Source organism: Eumetopias jubatus, unplaced genomic scaffold, assembly GCF_037043125.1.
Source record: "Eumetopias jubatus isolate StellerSeaLion01/CBP00866 unplaced genomic scaffold, mEumJub1_p1.0 scaffold_11, whole genome shotgun sequence".
NCBI lineage: Eukaryota > Metazoa > Chordata > Mammalia > Carnivora > Otariidae > Eumetopias > Eumetopias jubatus.
The window spans coordinates 95,813,075-95,836,316 of record NW_028274817.1 but is presented as its reverse complement, the minus strand read 5'-3'; the positions used below and the strand labels follow the sequence as shown (position 1 = coordinate 95,836,316).

General features: G+C 35.9%; 1 protein-coding gene across 3 annotated transcripts in view; it reads left to right on the top strand.

Moving 5' to 3' along the window:
- Positions 1 to 23,242, top strand: part of CFAP47 (cilia and flagella associated protein 47) — a 519,587-nt gene that overhangs the window by 239,622 nt on the left and 256,723 nt on the right. For all 3 annotated transcript variants that reach the window (XM_088028500.1, XM_088028501.1, XM_088028499.1), the window contains exons 36-39: positions 4,981 to 5,115; positions 9,658 to 9,773; positions 18,501 to 18,651; positions 20,346 to 20,434. In XM_088028500.1, coding sequence (XP_087884626.1) covers positions 4,981 to 5,115; positions 9,658 to 9,773; positions 18,501 to 18,651; positions 20,346 to 20,434 — 491 coding nt within the window. The remainder of the gene's footprint in view (positions 1 to 4,980; positions 5,116 to 9,657; positions 9,774 to 18,500; positions 18,652 to 20,345; positions 20,435 to 23,242) is intronic.

Below are 23,242 nucleotides of genomic sequence, written 5' to 3'. Positions count from 1 at the left end.
TTCTTTTTTTTTTTTTTTTTTTTTTTTAGCAACTACACAAAAGGTATTTGTTCTTACAACTATGATGGGAATGCACTCACAGGAGAGGGACTGGACACAGGGAACACAGACCAATCAAAATATAATTTCAGTTGGTCGAGGAGGAAAGTATTTTCTCTACTCATGTCATTTGAATGGAAACTTAATAAGTTGATACAGGAGACATTTGAGGCCTACTAGACCTTGTGAACAGTCACAAAAGAAGGACACAGGAGAAAGACCATTTCAACTTACTCTGAGTTTTCTTTTCCATGACACGAGAGATACTGATGATGCCATTACCCATATCTGGCTGGGTATAAAGTTGTTCCTCACACCTGCTAGAAAAATATTCATAATGGCTTGGTTGCATGTTAACGTCACTTTGTTTCAGGTCTGACATTTACCTTCTTTTATATTGGTATAGTTGTAAAGAGAAACTGTATTCTAGGATTTTGGCCAGAAATTTCTTTTATAAGAGAGTTTTAAAGATAAACTTCAATGAAAGACTTTGGTTTGGAAGAATAAAAATACTACAGTTGTCGTCAGCTCAACAAATTGAATATTCTCCATAAAAGACACTGGATAGACCTTGTAAGGGGTACAGATATGATTAAACCACAATCATGCCTTCAAAGATGTTATTAATAATGACAAGTATAAGAAAAAGATCTGATGCAAAGCTGATAGTGAATGCCATAGTATACATAGAAGCAGTGTGCTATGGGAATCAAAAGGAACAGAAATCATTCTGGTAAGGGAACCAAGAAGAGTTACATGGGACTTTTGGTGTTCAAGGTGGCCCCTGAGAATTTGGTCGGGGTTTAAAGGAAACTTAAAATATTTTTGTTTAGAAAACATAAATCATCATACATCGTTGACTCAAAATTTTTATTTTATTCTGCAGCCAAAAAATATTTTTAAATGTGAGTATCTAATACATAAAAATGTAGAGAAGGTGTCTAAGATCTGGTGAATGGAGAAACTGACAGCTAGCTGATAATTACCAAGCTTTTACTAACCAGTTCCAATTCCTTAACTTTTTTCATCAACCTGGATTTACCAAGCACATTAAATGGCAAAGTTCAAAAATTTAACTTAGCCATAGTCAATTAATGCTGATGCTCAGCACTGGTTCACATTTAAAACCAAAGAAATTCACCACTGGATATGTTTATTAATGTTTAAGTTTCTTATTTATTATATTCTTCTTTGAACTGTGGAATCAGCTAGATAAGTTTCTGTGCCTTTATTATGTCCTGTTGTGGAATCTTGCCACCTGGAATATAACAGTTGTTTACATCTTCTCTCTTTTGTGACATACTTTATATTTAAAGAAAAATATGATGGGAATTATTTGGACTCAGCATAGAATGTATTTTTATTCCCTCACATAAAGAAATGTATATAAAAATAAATATGACATTTGTAGAGGTTGTACTACACCTAATTCACTGAGTAGTGATGGCAGCTAAGGTTCAATAGATAATCTGACTTTTCTCTTAAAACTTTTGTTTTTGGGGCTCCTGGGTGGCTCAGTCTGTTTAGCATCTGACTCATATCATGATTTCAGTGCTGTGGGATCCAGCCCCTTGTCGGGCTCAAGCGCTCGGCATGGAGCCTGCTTGAGATTCTCTCTCTCCCCCTGCCCCTCCTCTCTCTCTCCCTCTCAAAAACAAAACCAAAAAAGTTGTTTTTATCAACTCTGATGCTTTTTAGCATTAAATAACAGAATTCACGTGTGAAAGTGCTTTAAAAATAAATACAATATTTTACATTGGACAAAGTCAGGCATTAGGAGATTATAAGCATAGTCAGTTGCTCAATAAAGTTATTAGAGATTCATTTTTGCTCAGCCTTTCTCAGCCTGCTGGCTTTACTTTAGGCATGTGCACTAATAACCACAAAGTTTCTACTGAAATTCTCATGTAACATCTTTATATAGTTACTCTTGAGGCTGGTTGAGTAGCTCCTCATCTTGCACTTCTCTTTTTCCATAAGATAAACCTTTTCCAGTGGTTCACAGCATATTTCCCATTACATGTCATTGACCATAATTACATTCCATGCTTGTAGATAAACCATTGTTTGATCAAAGTAATGAAACAGCCACAAAAATTGGGATTCTTAGGGAAGAAGAACAAAGAAAATTGCTTTGGGGAAGGTAATCAACAGTGTTCTCTCCAGAATTACACTATGTCAGTTGGTACTGCTCATTATGTTTGGTGTCCAGTATGAAAGCTGGTGATATCTTTTAGTCATAGTAAATTACATTCTCCATGAAAGTCGATATTATTTCACCTCTTCTTGTTACTGATGAAAAAACTGAGGCCTTGGAAAACCAATTGATTAGTAAAGATCGTGGAACTGTGTAGTAGCAGGACTTGAATTTTGTTTACCAGATTTCTACTCTAGCATTTTTCTCTATTATGACCTTTTTCTGTTTAATTTTTTGTCTTTTATTAGGCTAGTTGAAAAATACTATCATTGTGGGGGGAAAATGGACCAATACAGTTGAAGTTCTTCTAGGTTAGACCTGTATAGAGAAAGTAATGATTATATCTTTGAAAGATATTTCACATGAAAGTCTTGTTTTAAACAAACTTAGCTTAAAATAATAATAATAATAAAAAGAAACAAACCTATGCTACCATTTGGATTTTTAAGTCAAGGATTGACAAAAGTGTAATTGCTTTTGGTTATCTTCATTGAAATTTATGATAAGGAAAAGTAAGGATGCTCTTTTCTCTTTTTTTTAGTCTAATATCTTAATCAAATGTATTTTTCCCATTAAGATAAACATATTTTTTTTAATTTCCAAATTATTGCATTTTCATCCCATTATATATTTTTCAAAGATGAGTATTGGGACCAATTCTATATTGTTACCAATATATATTTTATGCTGTAGTCATTTAAAAAGTGTTCAAAAGTGTCTTATTGAACTCGGACTTGAGCCTAGGGTGTTCTGCCACTAGTCTTACCCTTTCCCCAGCAAACACATTTCCCATTACCATAGACAGCCTTCTTTAAAAAAAAAAAAAAAAAAAAGATTTATTTATTTATTTGAGAGAGAGAGTGTGCGCGTGCACCCACGCGTGTGGAGGTGGGGGAGGGGTAGAGGGAGCAGGAGAAAGGGAATCTCCCCCAGACTCCCCGCTGAGTGTGGAACCCAACCCTGAGATCATGACCTAAGCCAAAATCAAGAGGCAGACACTTAAGTGACAGCCACCCATGTGCCCCACAGCCCTCTTTGAATCACACTCATAGGCAGGCCCATCCCAGAGGGCCCAGTAGAGCCATATTCTTCACTTTGTTGGAATTAAACTCTGCATTTATTTTTTTAGTTTGTTCTTATCTTAAATAATTTTCCTTCATGTGTTGACTAACACTGTCTTTCATGTAGAAATGTACAACCACCGAATACTGATGAGAAACTTTGGAGTCTTGGTGTATTTCTCAGTTTTCCTCAAATCGAACTCACTAGCAGCTTTCTACCCTGCTGTGGAAGGCCAGCTCCCTTATTTTTTACTAAAAATCTCCTCCCCAGGCGCCTTTATTGGTTAGTCTTACTGCTTATTGACAAAACAAGAAAGAACCAACTCTTCTCTTCTTCCAAAGGAGGAAAAGAATGTATTTGGGAATGTGAACTAGCAGATGATCAGAGGAGCTGTTTTTATTTGCTGGTAACTGTTGCTGAACTTCAGAGTCAAGTGTGCTAGCTCCACATAACGCATTAAGTCTCCTTGGCTCCCACACTATTTGCACTTCCAAGCCAGGCCTGGATCATTTTCGGTTACTGACTTGAATGTGAGCTATTAAGTCATAGGTAGATCTTCATTTTATGGAAGTGTAGAGGGCTCTCTGTACATCGACAATGACAGAGGTGTGTGTCTATCAGTGGTGTTTTATGTCTTTGAATCCTTGCCTTGGACCATTCTCAATACTCCTTTGCTATGAATAATTCTCCCCTACTACCTTCACATTTTTCTAGGACATCATAGGTAGTATAGGAACTGATACAAAGAATCCTTCCTCCTTCTCCTGACTCTACTTGTTGTATTCAGTGTACATTCAGGCTATGTTGATTGTCCCTGCCATTATTCCTTTGCAATTCTGGCTTTTATCTCAAATCTTTTCCAACAGCCATCACTAATTTATCTTGGTTATCAGTATGATTACATTTTCTGACTTACTATATTTTGTCTGTTCTGGGAAAAGTACTCCCTAACCACCCCGCTGCCTGATCTGCCTGAATTGTTGCTCTTGTGTTATTCCTTGTTCAGAAATCAGGGCCCTCATCCTGGCATCCAGACCCTCCACAGTGTGGCCCTGGCGCTCCTTTGTCTGTTCCCACAGTGCTTGTCCCTTCTTACCTTACATATGATTCAAATTGTACTTCTTTAACGAATAAACACTGTACCTCCCTATATCCTTGTGCTGTAGTTCTTTGCCTTTCTGATGGAATACACCCTTTTCTGCCCCCCAAACACAGTCTCTTTGAGATCCGAGCATTCTTCAAGGCCGTCTCATGTGTTGCCTTCTCCCCTTGAGCTTTTGCTTGAAATTCTTGCCTTCTTTTTACCTCAGTAGTTTGTTTACTTCTCTGTTTTCTTTTACTGCTGATTATGGGACTGTAAATCAGGGCTGGTGTCTTAGTGACATTAGTCAGTATTTCTAGTGCATAATATTTTTATGACCTCTGACTAGCTTTTGTGGAGGCTTTGAGGTTGTGAGGTCACTGTTATACTGAGAACACATCTAATTCATCTTTTAACACCCAGGTCAAGCTCTTCTGATTCACAGCAACATTCTGTTTACTGTGTTTACAACTCAGGGTCAATGCCAGTAACATTTTAAAATGTTTTAATGTAATTCAACAATTGATGTACTATGCTTTAGCTCTTTTTATATATTTTATCTGTATATCCTCTAATTTATATTTCTTTTCATTGAAACTAGGCCATGGATATCTGTGACCCTAATCCAATCCTGATGCTCATGCTTTGTGTCTACATGTATGAAAGGCTCCCTACATATCTCCCCAAGAAGGTGGTGCCCTTTCATTGTACTCTACATGACACTGTGCTGAGACAGGTAAGGATATATTTGGAGTGAAACACTTCACAGGGGTTTTAGTTATTTCTTTTCTAACCCAAAATTAACAGAAGTATCAATATGATATATTAAGCCTTAGCTATTTATAGCAGCAATGTCCATAATAGCCAAACTATGGAAAGAGCTGAGATGTCCATCGACAGACGAACAGATAAAGAAGATGTGGTACACACACACACACACACACACAATGGAAAACTACTCAGCCATCAAAAAAAATGAAATCTTGCCACTTATGCAATGATGTGGATGGAGCTAGAGGGTATTATGCTAAGCAAAATAAGTCAGTCAGAGAAAGACAATTATCATATGATCTCACTCATGTGGAATTTAAGAAACAAACAGAAGATAATAGGGGAAGAGAGGGAAAAATAAAATAAGACGAAATCAGAGAGGGAGACAAACCAGAAGAGACTCTTAATCATAGGAAGCAAACTGAGGGTTGCTTCAGGGGAGGGGAGAGAGGTGGGGGGGGTGACTCGATGATGGACATTAAGGAGGGCATGTGATGAAATGGGCACTGGGTATTATACAAGACTGATGAATCCCTGACCTCTATCTCTGAAACTAATAATACATTATATGTTAATTAATTGAATTTAAATGAAAAAAAAAACACAAAAAAAAGGAGGGGGATTGGCAGATAATGAATGATGTTTTGATACTTCATTTTAGCACCCATAAAAATGTTTGCCATCTTGGGGCACCTGACTGGCTTAGTCGGAAGAGCATGTGACTCTTGATCTCAGGGTTGTGAGTTCAAGCCCCACCTTGGGTGTAGAGATTACTAAAAAATAAATAAATAAACTTAAAAAAAATAAGCCTTAGCAAATATTGCTTCTTCTAAAGAAGAAGGTTTAACCGAGTGAAAGGGACAATTTTTGCTTAATAGTAACCATCACCTGTAGTGAAATGATGATTCCGTGATTCATTTGATGAATGGGGTTTGGGGAGGTAGAAAATGAAAGTTAGGCACTTTGAAGGGCAAATTTTCTGAGGATACTTGAGACCCATTTCATATGCAAAGGGACTGAGACCATAAGTGCAAACTTGTGTTCTGAATGTACTCAGCTTTCCTTAAGGGAGCGGTTTACACATCCAGATGAATTTTATTCAGATGAGGATATATAAAGGGAAATAAAAATGAAAGTGTTCCTGACCAGGGCCATCTAATTCCCACTAAAGGATATTATATACCCAAGAGCTGCTAAATGTGTAACGGTGGATTTTTTAATTTGCAGAAAAAAATCAAAAATGAAATTTGAAATCCTGTGACAATAACAAATCTGTATAAATATGTCCATATTTATGAAGTGTTCTCTTTGAGAAATATATTGTCAAGGGTCATTGACCTCAATTTGTTTTTCAAGCTTACACTTGTGAAATATCTTCTAGCATACAGTTTTAAATTGCTTATGTTTATTTAAGATTGTTCCTTCTACTAGTTTTCACAAAATCTTCAACCAGATTTATAGGTTTCTCCTTGTTTCTTTCTGAGGACACTATGGACTGGTAGAATCTTATTTCCTACAAAAATTACTTTATCTCTTTGGTCAGATCATGTTTATTCCTTTTCTTCAGGCTGTTTTATGTATTCCTTCTCATATTTAGTTGGGAGGGTGTAATTTTATACATTCGATGCAGAACTTGTCCGTATTTGCTCTTCAGAAGATGTCTTGGTGATTTTTGACTTGTAATTGTAACCTCTGAGAAAATACATAGCCTCTGTGATGATATGAGTGATGGTTGGTAAGGATTCAGTTAAAAATCGGGGAGAACGCAGGTTCTTGTCTCAACATGTAAAGGGCTCCGTTTAGGGTAATTTAGATATGATTCCTTTTTATGAATTTTTTTCTTTTTATCAGGAAAAAAAGATATAAAACTCTTTAGAAGATTTTTTTCAACAGTATTTACTCTGATAATTCCCTAACTGCAATGATCCTCAAAGCCTGGAGCTGTAATTATATTGGAGAGGTCTTTTGACTTCAAAATAAAATTTCTAAAGAGTTAGAAATGTTTTGATTAAGCCCGCAGAGTCTAGGATGAGTCTGAATTAGATTAAGCAGTGATTTATTTCAGTTAGTTTTAATTCCAGTTCTCTAATTCTGTCCATGTGTTTGTATTTCTTTATGCCATTTAATTGCCACTATTTTTTAAAAGTAGTTAACACTAATGTTGAAATATAAATTTTAATTGTGATGTTAAAAATCAAATTAAAGCATATTAAAATGGAAATAGTTCTTTCCACATTTAGCTGTTTACTAGAAATAATGTTTGTATTTTAAGATTATAGATGAGGGATGCCTACCTGGCTCAGTAGGTAGAACATCTGACTCTTTATCTTTGGGTCTTGAGTTCAAGCCCCATGTAGGGCATTGAGCCTACTAAGAAAGAAAAAAAGGGGAAAAAAAGATTATAGATGAAATTATACAGATATAACTTTGATTTTTCACAAATGTAGAGTATGTCTTTTGACGATAACAAAAATTAAATTTAAATGCAAGAAAATGTCAGTTATAACAAGCTTTAGTTTTAAATTTCATTTAAGAAAAATCACTGATTTGGAAATTGCTGAGAACATTTGGCATAGTTTGCCCCTATGCATCAACACCATAAATGACAGTGCTTAAGTCATTGAATATCATTTTTACCAACATTTTCATCACTCTAGAATAAAAAAGAATCTCAAGAAATGGCTACTAGAATTGAAAAAGTATTTGTGCAACTATATGTCAGTAATAGAAACATAGAATCCTGGAACCAGTAAAAAATAGAGTGATCATTAAAAAAAATATAGAGTGTGTGATTTTCTGAGACATTTTTAAATGCAGTTGAACTTTTCTTCTCCCTTTTTGAAGCAGAATTTACACAGAAGCACAGTAGTTAAAGATAGCTATTAAATAGTGAAAGATAAGCTATTTTGCAAAAGGTGCAAAAGGGGAATTGAGGCTCCTTGAACAGATTTCCTTTGTCCCCATTTACCACTTACCACCCCAACGTGAAATCCTGGGTGGAATAAGCTGACCACAGGTGAGCCCAGTGCCTTTCTGTCATATATAGGATATGACATAATGAGAATGAGTGGCTTCCTTAAGATCTCAGGGCTGGTTAGGGATGTTCCAGGACTAAAAATCAGTAGCAGCTCACAGGGAATCCTCATGATTTTTCTACATTTCCTTTCAGAAAACAGAAATTAGTTCTCTGGAACTTAAAATTACTTGGTCTATTCATTAATACTTCAAATTCATATGTACATACATAAAAAATAAAAAAAAAACACACTGGGTTTGTCTTGCCTCCATTATAACTGATATTATACATCGGTAAGCAACATGAGAACCCCAATTCCTTGGTGTAACCAAAGATAGAAGAAACTCTTCAGCAACAATGTACTTCTCCTGGTAGTTAACAAAAATTCTAATCGAAACATAAAATTAATTACTTTTTTATTTATTTTTTTAAGATTTTTTTTTATTTTAGAGAGAGAGAGAGACAGAGCTGGGGGAGGGTGGGATGGACAGGGAGAGGCAGAGAATCTCAAGCACACTCCGTGCTGAGTGTGGAGCCTGACGCAGGGCTTGATCTCACAATCCTAAGATCACAACCTGAGCCAAAACCAAGAGTTGGACACTTAACTGACTGAGCCACCCAGGTGCCCCTAGTTAATTTAATCTTTAACAAATCTACCATATTCTGTACAAGTCACCATAATCACTATAAGTCACTCTAATCACACGTGGTGCTAATTGTTAATTCTTCAGAAATCTGTGACTATACTTCCTGGGCTGCGTAAGCTGCACTCACCTTGTTGTCACTCTAATTTGGCCAATCATGCATTTCCCCCAGGTCATCTTTCTCCTCTGAGTCAGTACTTTCCATGATAACCTGGAGTCTTTCCAGTGTGTCTGTTTTTTGGGGTGTTTTTTTTTTAATCCACATTATATTCTATATACACCCTTGGATATTCACAGTTATCATGAAATATTCTCTCTAAAAATGAAGTAACTTGTCTTCACATACCCTCCCTATCTTGGCATCAGGAAGGAAGGGACAGCCAGGCCCTTGTTATACTACTGCTTTGAGTCAAGGCCACCATCATTTTCAGCCTGGGCCTGTGTTTTTAAAAGTACACTCCTTTATAAATCTTTCTGCACTGAGCAGCCTGAGTATCCTTTTTGCAAACTGGATTCTATAAATTCTCTGTTTAAAAATCTCCAAAGATTTCCCTTTGCAGTAAGAATAAAATCCAAGTTGCTAACTTTGGATTTTAAATCTTTGATAATCAGGTGTTTCTACATCTGTCATTTCCTTTCTTGAAAGCTTGAAAGCTCCTTCTCCTTGCTTATTCTGCTAAACTATATATTTATGTTATCTTTAAATACAAAGTCTGCTTTTCTCCAGTTAGTGCACATTAGAAATATTTTCATGATTAAAATGTATAACTTGCTTTGGTGAAAATAAGTGCTAAATTATATATTTTTAAAATTCATGATCTTATGTATACTCTCTTCTTCAATATAGATTCTACTGAAAAATCCAAGCTTGAAAAACTTAGTGTATAATGCTGTAATTGTTGGAAAAGATGCCTCTGACTTCTCCCTTTCCCAAACAGGGAACATTGTGACAATATCTCCAAAGTAAGTGTTCTTTTCTTTTAAATTTTATTTCACTGAAAATATCAACCCTAGATATTTAATGTGTATTATAATTATAAAAGAGTGGCCTGGATTTGTTTTTAACTGGTATACATATAATGAAAAGATCATCACTCAGACATAGACAAAGTGTGTATATGTTGCTGAGATTCCTCACCAATTTTGTTAAAATAATTCTAACAACATAAAACAGTTGCTTATTATGTATGCTTTTAATTTTAGTTTATTTTGCATGCATATGGGCCATAGAGATTAGACTATAAGTTTTTTGTTTACGTACTGTAGTTCGGTTTCCCTTAGGAAACTCAAACCAGTGTGTAGACTTTATATAGTTTATATATATCATATATATATAATGTTATTATATGTCATTCTGTTTATATGTTATATATAGTTTCTGAGCAATGTGCTCATTGTAGAAAATTTAGAAACTATAAAAGTACAAAGAACAAAAAAAGTGAAAGACTGATAATCTTACCTTAAAGATACCCTCAGTGTTGCCGTTTTTCTCTATCCCTTCATTGTCATTGTGTTCATATGTGTGGATAGATGCATAGAGAAATATAAGCATATATATATATATATATATGCTCCCAAATTATAGTAATTTTCTTTAAAGTTTCATTTCTATATGATTCTGTTCTCATGATGCTTTTGTTTAATGTTTCTACTACTGTCCTACTTTCAAAAATAAAGTACAAATGAAACCCCCAGAAATTAGTCTTGAGAAATTAAACATGAGCATAATATATGACTCTTTCCAGATCAAGAAATCCTATTAGATATGTCAGTGGTTTTAATGATGGCAAATATTCTTATTACAAAATACAAGGATGATAAGAGGACAGCTATGTTAATATCACTGGGGTTCACAAATTTAATAACCACTAATTGACTTCAGCCAGCTTGAATTTTAGTCATTGCCTTTGCATTCAATTGTTTTTTCCCAGTACCAAGTGACAGATTATAACTACTAAAGTTACTTCACCTGGTTATCTTTTTAGTTTTTAACTATACATTAACTTGAGTTGCTCTTCACATTGTAATTATTATTACTTCTAGCATATCAAATGCAGAAATAATTGGAAATCAGGGCCATTTTAATCGTATTTAAAATACCAAGAAACCCAGTTGTAACAGTGCCCTTGGTTTGTGTCATTAGCCTGTGTTTGTTTTCTTCAGTTACTTCTTCATGCTAAGGAGTATATAATTTATAAATTCTGAATATTCGTGGTTGGTACTACATCCAGATTGAACTGAGTGTGAGAAAAACAATTCTCCATTCCCCTGTTTCTATACTGTAAATTAAATGATTAGAATAAAACTCTTTGTAAAAACAACCTACCCATTTTCTAAGTTATACTTATTACATGTCTGTTTTAAAACACAACCTTAGTAATACACATTCATTTGAACATTGTCACAGTCCCATTTTTCTTCCCACAGGACTTTGATAATTGAGATGTGTTCTCTGCCTTTCAAATAGGTTGATACAAGTGAAAAGGACTTACGTTTCTCTCTGCTTTTATTTACTCGTAAACCCAATAACCTTTGCCAGTATTTCAGAACTCTCGTTAAGTGGAAATATTTCCTAACAATCACATTAAACCTCTGATATTTTAGCTTAATATCACATTGCAGTTAACAAAATTAACACTTATAGTCTTTATTATAAATGTAAAACCTGTACATCGTTATAAGTTTGTTACAGAAAAGTATAAAGAAGAAACAAAATCACCTAGAACCCCATCAGATAAGCACATTTAATTCATCAGTTCATTTCCTTCTAGTCTTTTTATATGCACAAGTATGTTTATTATAGCATATGGCTAGTTAAATATTTACAAAATAAATGCATTATATGTAAATATTAAAACACTTAATGCTTATTAAATATTTGCTACATACATGCACTTTGTGTACCTTTTCATATTTAATCATCCTAACAGCCATATTAGTGTCCTCATTTTCCAAAAGAAGACACTGAGCAGAGACATTAAATCATTTGCCCGATTTTCCCTGCTATTAAATGGTCAAGCGGTGATTCAAAACCAGCCAATCTAAATCCATCGTTGGCACTTTTATTCAGTTGACACCTGTACATATTGTGTGTTTGTGTGTGTGTGTATCACACCCATACAAAGCCCTTGGCATTCAATAAAATGTGGCTTTGACTATTTGTAAGCAATCCTGAAGATTCATGACATGTAATTGTATCATTTTTTGCTTCTCCAAGAGCTGGTTTGTGAAAATATTTCACTTGGGTGAACCCAATAGGCTACTTCCTATTAACTTCTCAGCAGTGTGCCTATTTTACTCTTTGTACACCATTGCACCACTTATAGTCTATATAAATATAGACATATTTATAAATATTAGCTTCTTGAGGTTTTGATACATGTCATGTGAACATTAATTGACCATATATTCATGTATACCTACTCATACATGTAATCATGAGTACATATATTCATATTTTGACCATATTACACATGTACCTATATTCTTGTTTTCAACTTATCTTTTTTTTTAATCAAAATTTAACTTATACATGCTTAACAAGTCCAAATATGCAGAGGAGTTTAAAATGAAAACAAGTCCCTCTCCCCTCAAATCTGTCTCTAGAAATCCATTTCTTGAGCCACCTACTTTTCACTCCTTCATTTATGTCTCATTTTAGTTCTTCCAGTGGTTACCTCCAAAATCGAAATAATCTATATTATCTTTGCCACTATTTTGGTTATATCAACTTCAGAAATAATCTGTTGATGTATAGCTATAGTATTTAATGATCTAGTATACTTCTCCAGATTGATTGCCCTCCCTCCAAACATCACCAGTTTTATCTTCTACTTAGTACTTTTCCAGGAGTGAAAATCTATTTTATAAATGTTTCTTACACCATCAGTATAAAAAGTATCTTTTGACTCCTTTTTTAAATTGAGAAAATCAATAAATTCTAAAGAAGTGCATACAGTCTTTGATGTCTCTTTCCTTCAAGTATACCATTGCTAGAGCACTTTGCCTTTTCCTCCTAATTGGACTGATTGCTTTCCAGACCGACTGAAGAGATGTAAATAGTGGACATTTTTTTTTTAAGATTTTATTTATTCATTTGAGAGAGAGAGAGAGAGATAGCATGAGTTGGGGGAAAGGCAGAGGGAAAGAAAAGCAGACTCCCTGCTGAGCAGGGAGACCAATGCAGGGCTCGATCCCAGGACCCCGGGATCATGACCTGAGCCGAAGGCAGATGCTTAACCCCCTGAGCCACCCAGGCACCCCAATATTGGACATTTTTTATTTCTCTTTGGATAGAAACTAGTATCTTTCTCTTTCTTAATCTACTTACTTATTTACTTAGAAATCCTTATGAAACGTAATAAAAAAAATGAGAGGTAAATTTTCCAAGATTTTTCATTTTTAAGCATGTCTTTTTACTACCCTTACCCTTGATTTATATTTTGCTTCGTTTATTATGCTAAGTTGAAAAGATTTTTTCCTCATAACTCTTAGGATAATTGTTCCCCTGCCTCATAGTATTCAGTATTTGTGATGAGAAAGTCTACTATAATTCTGTTTTCCAACACCTCTGGAAGTTTTTAGGATCTTCCATTGTGTTCTGATACTGTTCCAGAATGCATCAAGGAGGGTGTTTTTTTATACACCATTTGGGTACACAGTGATTCCTTTAACTATGAAGTTGTTTTTCATAAGCCCTGGAAAATTAAATTATTTCTTTCATAATTCTCTCCCATCCATTTTCTCATTTCTCATTTGCTAACCTGTAGTTGTTGGATATTGAACCTGTTCATTGTATCCTATATTATCACTAGTATTTTTTGTATCTTTGATTTTTCTTCTTTTTATCAACAAGCCTTCTTTTCCAAGTGTTTCCTTTAGGAGAGAGGAGCAAAGAGAGGGAGAGAAAATGAGAATCTTATATATATATATATATATATGGAATACTTTCATTTTTATTGAGTATCTCTTTCATAGCATCCTGTTCTTAAATTGGGGTTATCTTTATAAATGTCTCTGACTTTTATGTATTTAGCTCTTACCTAAATATTTTTATTTTCTTTTAGGTCAATTGTTAATGTTTATTTTGTTTTCAGTGTTTCATGTTTAAGGATTTACTCTAATGCCTTGTGGTACTTGTTTAGCCATTCATCAGTAATAATATGGCGATAGAAAAGTATATTGTTGTTCTGTGTATACACACAACCCTTTACCTTAGGGTGAAAAACATTATGCTTTTAGGCCCAATTGCCCAGCATCCTGCACTGGCCTCGAGGACAGTGAAATTGTCTGAACCCTGTCTTGCCCTCCATGCAGGTGGGCATTTCTAGAAATGGCCTCTCCTGGACTCTCCAGGCCAGCTTTGTTTCCTTCATTAACCTCTGTTCAGATGCTCATTGATAGCTTCTTCCAACAATCAGCTTTTAAAAAATCTCTTATCAGTTTAATGAGATTTCTCTTAGGTGATAAATCTGGGTTTCAGATACCATTGTCTAGAACCCTACTGTCATGTCATTTAACAATTAAATGCTGGGCTTTGATGTTGCCATGTACTGCTCTAAGATCCAGCCTCATTTTTCTTATTCAGAAAATGAGGATTGGGCACCTGAGTAGCTCAGTTGGTTAAGCATCTGACTTTTGGTTTTGGCTCAGTTCATGATCTCAGGGTCATGAGATTGAGGCCTATGTCAGTCTCCCTGCTCAGCGTGGAGTCTACTTGTCCCTCACCTTCTCCCTGCTCCTCCTCCTCTCTTCCTTTCTCTCTCATAAATAAAAAAAAAGTAAAACGAGGATTGGAATATTTACCCAAAGTTTTGTCAGTAATAAATGTAATTAAATAGGCAAAACACCTAGTACTGTAACTGGAACATAGAGGAAGCAATAGGTATTTGTCCCCCTCCCCCATCCCAGTTCGAAGTGCTGGTTATTCATAGATGAAAATATATTAACACTACTCACAAGTGTTTGCAGTCTAGCAGAGTGTCCTACAAGCAAATTCACAATGAGGATATAACTTGATAATTGTTTTATTTGTGTTGTGTGTATAGAACTAGAGAAAAATGGAAAAAAAGCACTTAAGTATTCTTGGGGTAAACATGGACATGTTTCCAGAAGAGATAATGTTTAATTCTCAGTATATATGGAAAACAATTATTTCCTTTTCTAGATGTATTTTATTTTGTAGGCTTGAATACTATTAGATGGTTCTTTAAGCATCTCTTTAGCTAGACTAAGTAATTTCATATTTTTGTTTTTACAAATAGGGTTCAGAAAATATTTTGTTTTCTTTAAAAAATGGCAGCATTATCATTATCAGATATTATATAATTATCTATGTGTACCACATCCTTAGAGTCTGTCTAAATCATGATTAATAATGGCACTTTCTGACAGCTTTGGATTTAAATTCCAAGCCATATCATTTATATAGAAAAGATTAAACAAGTACATCAACATATAAACAAACATGTTTACTTTTGTATCTAATTTGATGACTAAATTTAGCTATAACCACAGAGTTACTACATAAAAGTAAAAGTGTACTTTTGGAAGAACATTCTGTTTCTTTTTCTCCTCATTATTCTCATTGAGCCATTTGGGCACTGACATTGACTAATATGTTATAAATTATTTTCCATCTTTTCCAAAAGCCAAGTTGAAGTACCTTACAAGAAACATGTAGTATCATGATTTTTTTTTAGTGAGAGGGAGGCAATTGAAACAAAAAGAAAACAAAAGGAAGAAAATTAAGATGATGCCTATAATTATACACAATTTTAGAGACCTAAGACACTTACCTAAGTGGGCCACCCATTTGATTCTGAACTTTTTAACACATTCAGGCAGGGATCCCTGTCATTTACATGCCTCAGTATGACTACAAAATTTCAAAAGGAACAACTATGCTCGAGAGGCTCAAATCTTCATGGTCCTTAAACCAACCATTGATCTCATAAAAAGGATATTTTATTTAAAATATGTTTCATAGGATTTAAGTATAGGTCCATAAATTCATTTATTAAGTGCATGTTATTTAGATTGTGGTCATTCTCATACACCTTTTTAAAATCAACTTCCATGGAGAGCCAATCTCCAAGCAAGTCCTATTGATTTCACCAAATATATCTTAAATTTGACATCTTTCTTCTTATCACCTATTCCACATTGTTTAATGTACCATCATCTTTAAGTGTAGTTTAAATAGACTACTAAAAGGTTTCTCTGCAATCCATCCTCTGTCTTAGAATGGTAACAGTTTTTTAAATGTAAATTTGCTTACATCACTCCTCTGCTTAAAATGTTCCCATAGCTTCCCATTACCATTAAGATATAGGCTGATTATCTCAACATGTGGCCTTTCATAGCCGGCTCTTGGATATATCTGTAGCACTAACGCTCTTGCTCTCTAAACTTCAGTACCACTGGCCTTTGGTAAGTTCTTCAAACACTTAATTCCTCCTACCAGAGACCTTGGATACTTCTTTCCTCCCCTGCTCATTCTGGCTAACTCGTTCTTAACCTTCATATCCCACCCAGCATATCCTTTCCTCTGACCCTTCAGACGGTACCACACTCCCTGTCATATGCTCTCATACCACTTCCTAGCACGTACATAATTCGTAATTTTCACATTTATTTTGTGGTGACATAATTAATGTCTGGCACGCCCCATAGAATGTAAGATCCAGGAGATCAGGAATACTGTGGGTTTCTTTCTAATTACTATATCCCAAAATCTAAAACAGTGCCTGGGATATTATAAATTCTCTCAAAATCGAATGAATAAATGAATGAATGAATGAATGACTTGATCTAATGATGAATTTTAGAATATCTAGAAAAATCCTAAGTCACTCACAGGTATCCTAACACAGAGTTTGAGCCTATATACCCTGAAAAAGATCTCAAGGTCAAATATTCTTTGTTCTTAATTAAAGTCCATGAGCTTTTATAATGACCAACAAAATATCCCTTTGCACAAATTGAGGAGATTAGTGATGGCATATCTGAGTAAAAACCATCCCCACTCCTGCTACACGTGAGTTGTAATTTTCCCTAAAAAGCAGTTTTGAGAGTCTTTCTGTTGATTTTGAAAGTCCTTAATTCACTTTACTTTTTGCTGCTCCATAGACTTACCCATTCATCATTAATTCCACAAGGATTTGGGGGAAGTTAATTCAAAGTTGGACACTGAGATAATCTATTCCCATCTCCATTTCCACATACGGGCATCCTAAGAGAAGGCAGTAGGTGATAGTTTGCACAAAGGACTAACTGTGATAACTATGCTAAAAGCCAGAGCAAAAGCAAAGGTAAAATTTCCCCAAGATTTTTCACCCACAGTTGTGTCAAGGCAAGGCAAGTCTGAAAGATTTAGCCATTTAAGAAACACTGAGCCCATTTTTTTTTTAATTCGAGGACTTCATTACTTAATAAACAGTGAAAACAGAAGTTATCAAAAGGGCCAGATCCCCATGTCCCTTGTGCAGGTTAATAGCACAACAAAAGGGCTTTTATTGACAAATGCATCATGCCTGGTAGGACACCCTGTTGTTGACAGCCAATTTCATGCTGCAACTAAGCAGTTTTATAGCCTGTAACTCTCCCCTGAAGGGGGCTAGGTAGTAACCCTCCTATTGCTTCAGAATGTAGGAGGCAATGAGAAACTGAGGATACCCTCTCAGGCGAGGTAGGGAGGCAAGTGAGAAAGGTTCTTGTAACAGTTCTTCATGTGCCTCTATGCTCTTCTTTTACGGGAGGATCAAAGGCTTTCTGCCAAGACTTTATCCACTGCAGTTAATAAGCCTTGTGTATGTGGCCTATATGCCAAGTTGCCAGGATGCCATGGTGTAGTCATTCCCCTACAAACGGGTAAGTGCAATCTCCTCCAAGTCCATAGACTCCTTATCATTTTACTGTGTTTTAGACTAGAAAGTTGAAGATTAAGAGAGATGGATGTGGCTTTGTGTTTTCCTTCTTTTATTTATGTGTTTCTCTCAAAAATCCTGCTACTTATATACCATTATTTTGATTCCAGATTTAAATTTCATTTCCAGCCATGGCTTTAAGTATTTTTTGAATTCTTAGTCTTTCTCATTTTTTTCTCTATGCGACAAAAAAAAAAAAACAGTGATATGATATGATGTTCATCTAAACAGTAGCACAGAATGTCCTATGAATTTCGCACAAAAATACCCACGTGATTTCCTGCAGCTAACTAGAAATCCATTACTTGGTAAATTATATGTATATTTGAAGGGAACTGTAGGTTTTACAGATTGGATCAAGATGTTTCAACTGATGACAGTAACTGGATTGTAGGCTTGCTGAGATCTGCAGTGGTCTTCAATTTTATTTTTTTTTATTTATTTTTTTAAAGATTTTATATATTTATTTGAGAGAGAGAATGAGAGATAGAGAGCACATGAGAGGGGGGAGGGTCAGAGGGAGAAGCAGACTCCCTGCCGAGCAGGGAGCCCGATGCGGGACTCGATCCCAGGACTCCAGGATCATGAACTGAGCCGAAGGCAGTCGCTTAACCAACTGAGCCACCCAGGCGCCTGGTCTTCAATTTTATTGTAGAAGTGAGTATATTGTAGAGTGTAGGCCCTGGGCACGTGATCTACACTGAAGACCTACTTGTTGTGCCTTTTCAATAAAATATTTCTTCTTTTATCTTTTACTAAATAGAAACCAAATTAATATCACTCTGAAATTCACCAGTCGCTTCCTTCATCCTGCTGAAGCTTCACTGCTATTAATTTCAAAACCTAAGCATGCAATAGGAGGCACTACAATGACTTTTGCTCTTAAGGGTGAAGTCCGCAATTTTAAAGCCATTGTAAGTAAATTTTACCTATTTCGTGTGTCTTCTCTTCTCAGGCCATGGAGTGTCCCAGCTGTTTCTCCAAGTTTTATCTCTATACAGCTCCTGTTCTTGGAGCGCCTGTGTACAGACACACGTGCACATAATTACATTTGCACAATTCTTGGCTTCTGTGTCTCTGATATTCTTGCTGTGATACTCTTTCTGTGGAAATAATTCTTCAATTTTATAAGAGGATTTGCTTGTATTGAGTGTTCCTTTAAGGTCAGATTTTTAGGATTATGTTTGTTCTTTTCATAATGGAGTCATTCGCTATACACATAGCAACTTATATTCCCTTCCGCTGTGGAGACTTGTGATTTAAGGTAAAGCAGTCCCTGGGCTTCTATCTATGTTTTTGTTTGAATTCAGGGTTGGTGGTTTATGCAGCAAAGAAAATGTTTCTCTTCTCTGATAGGAACATTCATCAATTTATCTTGAGTGCCCCCTGGATCAAATCCACTCTAAAGATAATGCTAAGACTGGCATTTATTGAGAGGCAATAACGTGCCAGACAGAATTCGGTTTATATTTCAAAGGATGGGGGAGAAGGATTTTTAAATCTCTATAAGATAGTTGTGATATTGCTATCATTGACTTTTTATAGCTGTTATTTTGTCTAAATATTATACCATGGATGTATGGTAAAGAAGAAGTAAGCTTGCTATGTCGCCAAATTTCCACATGGATTATAAAGAATCTGGGGTGTACAGTGGCATGAGTAGAAGAAAAAGAGATTGACTCCAGTAATGGCCAGTTGTGTGAGGAGAGCATTAAGTTGTTCACATGGACAGACTGGTTTACAAGGTACAGACACCCAGAACAGGAAGTGGACATTTGATTATCACTGAGATGTGTGTCATGATCTTCAGATTTCCTCTTGAATAATAAATTCTTATGCTTCCCCACCCTCTCACAGGAATTCTCCAAAATAAAACATTGCTTTGCCATATGTGTCTCTAGACATGGATGATTTTAGTTTGTTATTTACATGGTTCTGGGGCAGAAAACCTGACACCTGAAGTTCATGCAGTCTGTTTACTTCTCCATCTGGCTACTCATGGTTTTAGTAAACCAGGGAGTGGGCTGGATAATAATGGAGAAATGAAATAAGATAATAACATGATCAGTCTAAAAATGTAGAATTCCTAGAATCTTATCTTCCATGCAAGTCCTTCAGGTAATTCGAAGTTTTAATTTTAGATTTGTGCTTTTATTACAGTACAAATAATGTCAGTGTGGCCACCACATTGTAAACACAGGCACGCCACACTCATACACAGATATTCACACACTCACAGAGCTACGCATGTGCACATACGTATACCTGGCTTCTTCCTTATGTCATGTATATTAGGTATAGGTATGATTGATTAATTTTTGAATGTGAAATCATACTCAGTCATTAACAAAACTAATTTTAAGGAAATCAGTTTAAGAGACACTATTGTGACAAATGATTCAGTAATGTGGTAAAATCTATTTCTGTCCTTCCCACCCAGATTTTAGCAGTACACTATTTATGGGACAAGGGGGATTGCATAAATTAATATCACTGTAATATTTCAGTGTACTATTTTTTAGGTTAAGTTTGTATATTATAATTCAGGTTATTCTTTTTTGTTACTTTCATATAGAATTATTATTATTATTATTATTTTTTACTTTAGGAAGTTTTACATTGCAAATCTCCATGTTATAAATGGAAAGAAATTAATGTGAATGTTAAAAATCCCTTCCATACTGCTGGGGACTTCAGGTACGTTAATATAACATTTTCATATAATTTCTTTGCAATTAGTCATATCCAATCTTAAGGTGAATAATTTTTTTCAACATGAACCATTTTGAGGAGAAATTTTATGTGTTTATATTACAATAAATTTATGAACATCATCAGATAAAACAGAACAAATAATTAAGATAAATCAAGTTTTCTTAAAATGGTATTTGATCTGTTTAAAGCTAAGAGTGAGCATATCAAATTTATGAATTTTATCTATGAGCTTTCTGTTTGTTGAGCTATACTAATCTTTTAATTTTTTAAAAATGTATAATTAATAGACTTTTTTACTTCTAATTTTATTGTCTTTTAATTTCTGAAAGTAAAATCCTGATTCAACCAGAACATGCATTTTAACTTAAGGCAACATGATTAATTAAAACTGTACATTAACCATGTAGGGGCATCTGGGTGGCTCAGTTGTTAAGCAACTGCCTTTGGCTAAGGTCATGATCCCAGGGTCCTAGTTGAGCCCCGCATTGGGCTCCCTGCTCCATGGGAAGCCTGCTTCTCTCTCTCCTACTCCCCCTGCTTGTGTTCCCTCTCTCGCTGCCTCTCTGTCAAATAAATAAGTAAAATCTTTAAAAAAACAAACTGTACATTAACCATGAATTTGTGCATCTTGAGATTTAACAACAATAACAACAACACAAGTTTGAGATGAAAATAAAATGCTTAAGTATTATTTAAAGTCACAATAGACAAGTATCTTTATAAACTTATATATTGACGGAGAAAATGGTTAGTGACACCCATGTACTGCATCAAATATGCACTGTTTCCATCGGCTTTAGAAATCAGATCCTCACAACAATACTTGTGTTGAGACTAGAAGCTGTATGTATGCTTATTATTTTAGTATTTGATAATATCCAGTTTTTAAAATCACTGTATTCCTAGGCTTTTGGTAGTTTCTTATTAATAATCATTTATTATTGATAAAACAAATTTTTTGTTAAAATAGTTATTGGTGAGGGCGCCTGGTTGGCTCAGATGGTTAAGCGTCTGCCTTCGGCTCAGGTCATGATCCCAGAGTCCTGGGATCGAGTCCCACATCGGGCTACCTGCTCCTTGGGAGCCTGCTTCTCCCTCTGCCTCTCTCTCTCTCTCTCTCTGTCTCTCATGAATAAATAAATAAAATCTTAAAAAAATAGTTATTGGTGAATTTATGGTTCCTATGTTCATATGAGGGACAGTTTCATTTACTGCAATTTTATTAAAGTGTTAGAATGCAAGGAACAACAAAAAAAGTCAGAATATGTAGCATTAATCCTGTATTAAACTATGCCCTTAAATGAACCAAATGACTGACTCCAGTTCTTCAGAGGAAACCAAGATCAAACAAAATTAGTCTTATATTCTAGTGGTAGAGCTGAAAGGAAATATCAAAGTTCCAGGAATTGGTAGACTATTATACTTTTATGTCTTTCCAAAAATCATAATATTTTATTGTTACTTTATGGTTTATCTCAGATTGAATTAAAATTCAATCGGAGTTGATGCATGATTTGTTTGGTAGAGGACAAGGCTCCTTCTGCCTTTGTATGAATGTAGCCCTCAAACTTAGGCAATGGGCACATAAACTCAAAATTTTAAAACCAGTTACAAAATTTGTAAAATCAATATTTTACAACAGACATGTATTTTAAAATTTTAAAAAAAATGCAATTGAAAAGAAAGGAAATTTAATTGCCAATTAATTCTTCTGGAGATTTTTTTTATGTTATAAATACCATAACAATAAGTGAACTAGCTTTTAATGTTACACTTAAAAAACGAGAATTATTAACAATCTAATAAGAAACATACTTTAAAACAAAATTGTTGGGGGGAGAAATATGGCAGAGGAGTAGGAGACCTGGATTTCGTCTGGTCTCAGGAATTCAGCTGGATAGGGACCAAACCATTCTGAACACTACGAACTCAACAGGAGATCGAAGAAAAGAATAGCAACAACTCTCTGAACAGACAAGCGACCACTTTCTGGAAGGTAGGACGTGCGGAGAAGTGAATCCGAGGCGATATTCGGGAGGACAGATGGTGGGGGAGGGGGCCTCCGTCAGCCGCTTCTGGCAAGTGATAGAGCCATGGAGCACAAAATCGGAACTTTTAGAGAAGTCGGCTCCACTGAGGGACATTGCTCCGGCGGCTAAGCGGGGGGTGGAAACCTCGTGGGATAGTGTGGTCTTAGGACCTTCGGGGTCACAGGAAGACCCGGGATGCCTGAGTGCGGCAGAGCTCCCAGGTATCGGAGCTGGGAAGCCGGCTGCAGAAACGGAGCCGAGGCGTGGACTCTCAGCTCGGGGATGCCATAAACCATGATCCGCAGCCCAGTCGGGCCACTGCTCCTCCAGCAGGGACCCAACAAGTGGCAGATCCGGGGAGACTCCCCTTCCTTCCTGGGGAGGAGCGGCGCAGGAGCGCACTGTAGGGATCTGCTGGGTTTGGAGACTCCACACCGAGTCGGGTGGCAGAGATAGAAACGCTCGGTCACAGGCCAGGTGAGCACGGAGTGCAGCCAGAGACCGGGGAGACGGGAGTGATTGACTGCTTTTCTCTGGGGCTGCACTGAGGAGCAGGGCCCTGAGTTCTCGGCTCCTCTGGGGCGGACATTGGGAGGCTGCCATTTTCACTCTCTTCCTCCAAAGCTGTACGGAAAGCTTGCAGGGAACAAAAGCTCCCAAGAGCAAACCGGACCGGATTACATAGCCCGGACCCGGCAAGGGCGGGGCAATTCCGCCTCTGGCAAAGACATTTGGGAACCATGGCAACAGGCCCCTCCCC